Source organism: Carassius auratus, chromosome 40 (genome assembly GCF_003368295.1).
Source record: "Carassius auratus strain Wakin chromosome 40, ASM336829v1, whole genome shotgun sequence".
Classification (NCBI taxonomy): Eukaryota; Metazoa; Chordata; class Actinopteri; order Cypriniformes; family Cyprinidae; genus Carassius; species Carassius auratus.
In genome coordinates this window covers 13,303,418-13,306,839 of record NC_039282.1, presented here as the reverse complement: position 1 = coordinate 13,306,839, position 3,422 = coordinate 13,303,418, and the positions used below count along the sequence as shown (strand labels likewise).

Genomic DNA, 3,422 nt, shown 5'->3' with positions numbered 1-3,422 from the left:
GTGATTATTAGAAGTCAGCAGGTGCAATGCATAACAGGTTTTCGGTGAGGAGCCGAGCTGGAGACCCGGCAGCTTAGCGGTGGCACAGCAACCATGGCGACTGGACATTCCCTTTGCAATCCACTCGACACAGGAACGACCGCCGCTGAAGCGCCATCTCGCCAACACACGAAGCTTACGAAAGCATGTTGAACTTGTAGTTCACAGCAGACACAGTTAAGCAGAATGATACTAACGCTCAATTGCATGCCAATGTGCATTGGCTCATTTAGTTTACACTCAAAGTAGATTGGTCTATCGAAGCGATTTTAAGTTGGTCACCGATGTGGCGTCAAGAGTGCCCGACTGGATGGAAGGAGACGCTGCGTTGCAGTGCCACAATTCCGGCATTTCTGCCCAGCGCTTGCTTAATCCTTTGAGGCTGGTTATCGGCTTCGCCGCTCATGCTTTTATGCTTCCTGGTCTCTGACGTCACCCGCCTATGACATCTCACCCAGCCATTCGACGGATTACCCAAGTTATTCAGAGACGTTACGCTGGAGGCGTTCCCCAAACGTTCTCGACGCAGCATCTTGTTCCTTTGAGGAACCAGGGTTACATATGTAACCTTAGATGTTTTTTCCAACAGGGTGGCCATTCAAAGATTTGTTGAAATGTTATTAATGCATGTTTGCTTAATGCTGATGGCAAACAAAAAAGTATAATGCTTGCCTCTCTATTACTAATAATATAAAAGCATTTTTTATTATACTTTTATTGTATACATTCATTAATTCCAGGCGCTGCCTTTCTCATCGCCATCAAAATAAAAGTCCCTCCCCAAACTGATACTTTTGTGGCATCTTTGCGGGCCCCTCTAAGCCTCTGGTCCCTATGCACTCATCAATTGGTCGACCGATATATCGCCAAGGCCAATATATTGGCCAATATTTTATATTTTTCAAATATCAGCATCGGCCGATACGTTTTTCTGCTTGGCCGATGTTTTTTATATTTGAAAAATATAAAATATTGGCCAATATATTGGCCTTGGCGATATAACGGTCGACCAATTGATGAGTGCATAGGGACCAGAGGCTTAGAGGGGCCCGCAAAGATGCCACAACAACTTGATCTTGAATTCTTTGGTTTCATGTGTCCATTTGTGGATCTAATGTGCTAGTTGTGTTTTTCTTATAACTGGGTAAAAAAAAAAAAAGAAGAAAGAAGGAAAGTTGAGTTAAAAACATGCCTATTTATGTTGTAGGGTCCTAGCTGATTGGCTCTGCTTGAATATTGTTAATCATGATTTTTGTAGTTTTGATGTTGTTATTCTTACAGTCTCTCCCAAAATCTGACCCAGCTTAGTGTCATTGTGTTGTTTGCAACATATTCCCTTATTCATTTATAAATTTATCTTGTGAAACTGATACTTTGAAGTGCTACATTTAAAGAGGTCAACCCTAAATAAATGAGATAATAACAAAAATTGAGAAATCAAGATTTAATATGTGACCTTCTTTATCAATAAACAGTATTACCTTGAGCATCAATAAATTGATGTATTAGTTCATGTTTAGATTGTATTCTTTATTATATAGCAAATGCAGAAATAACAATAAGTTGAGACATCACAACAGAGAGACAAATAAAAGATCATTGTCACCAGTTTTCAAACATACCCATGTGAAAATGGATCCTTGGTCTGGATTATTTGAATTATATGAACATGATATGAACAAACATGACAGTTAACAGCATTTGAGTGAAAGAAACTTTAGGGTAACATGAAATATGTCAGCATACTACTGACTGCTAACAAAAAATAAATAAATAAATAATAATAATAATAATAATTCAAATATTTTGCACAGTTTTCTGTCTATTTTGTTGTTTTATTTTCAGGGTCAGTGATTAAGAACATGCACTTAAAATCAAATGGATTCAATCATAACTAAATCAACTGCATATCTCTGCTGTTATGTACATTATGTCTCAAATGCCTGCTCATGTTAGTAGTGTAGCAGAGTGAATTTAACTATTTTCTGCTCATACACTTTTATTTTCCACATAATGAATCTAAAAATATTTATGAAAAAATATATATTTAATTTTTGATATAGGTCATTCAATGGCTAATGATGGAAGAACACACAACCATTACAGTCATTTTGAGATATTTCTAATTGGCACAATTCTTTTTTTAAGCACTTTTCGAATTAAGACTCTGATTTCAGCTGTGTTTAAAACATAAATAATGGGATTTAACATTGGTGGAAGAGTAAATGAAAGGGATATGCTGATGACTCTGGCATTTGGAGTGAGAGAAGTAATTGATGAAGCAATATAAATGCATATTACAGGAAGAAAGTATATTCCAACCAACATAAGGTGAGAAACACACGTCTTCAGTGCTTTTAAACGTGCTTCCCAAGTTGTAATTTTACTTAAGGCAAAAAAAATGCCCATGTATGACAGGACTATAATGCATAATGGTGCTACAAGGAACAAAGCAGCAATGAGGTTTGTTATAAAAATATAAATGCTATTGTCATTGCATGCCAACCTCAACACTGGTCCATAGCCACAATAATAACTCTGTACTACATTAGATTTACAGATTGAAAGTCGGGTCATCAAAGACGTTGACAGAGCCACGAGAGAAGTGTTAAATGCCCATACTACTAAAAACACTAAAGACATGACAGTATTATTTAGTAGGGCATGATATCTCAATGGCAGGCAAATTGCAATGAAGCGATCAATTGCAAGAACAACAAGAGTGACACTTTGCAAAGTAATAAAGAAGTTCACAAAAAACATGTTTGCCAGACAAGCATTGTAGGAGATGTACTGTGAGTCAGAAAAAAAAGTCTTCATCATGTTAGGAATCAGTGCATTAGTTTCCCCCAAATCCGCCAAGGCCAAATTAAACACACCGATGTACTTTGGACTGTGCAGGCTTCGTTCAAGAGCAATAATAAGAAGAACTATAGAGTTCATAATCACAGCAATAAAATATGTGATAAATAAAAAGATATAGTAATAACTGCTGTACGGTATACCTGAAAGTCCAATGATGAAAAAGTATTCAGGGTGAACAATAGCCATATTCTGAACAAAACTTGCATTTAAAGTACTCATGGCAGTCTTGTGTTTGTTCTTTAAAAAAAAAATAGAAAATAGAAGTTACCATGTATAGACTTAAAGTTCAGGAGAATCACAAAATTGTCATCTTACTCTTCTAACAACTATTTTCAAATGCTGAAATGATACCTTTATGTAACGTTTCTGCATAATATTTCAACCACAAACCTGTATACATAAAGTTTTAGAGCCAGATGAAAAGATGAGAATATCTGAACACTTGTGAGCTACTTTAAATATTACTAGGCTGAAAATGCTCATCCTTATTCTCTTATGTCGCGAAGATCATTGGGCAT

The 3,422-nt window shown here is 36.3% G+C and overlaps 1 protein-coding gene across 1 annotated transcript; it reads right to left on the bottom strand.

The window, feature by feature from the left end:
• Positions 1-2,145: 2,145 nt before the first annotated feature.
• Positions 2,146-3,135, bottom strand: LOC113059017 (olfactory receptor 1-like). Its single transcript, XM_026227255.1, has one exon. The coding sequence runs from the start codon at positions 3,121-3,123 to the stop codon at positions 2,146-2,148; it is 978 nt and encodes a 325-aa protein (XP_026083040.1). The 5' UTR covers positions 3,124-3,135.
• Positions 3,136-3,422: the final 287 nt, after the last annotated feature.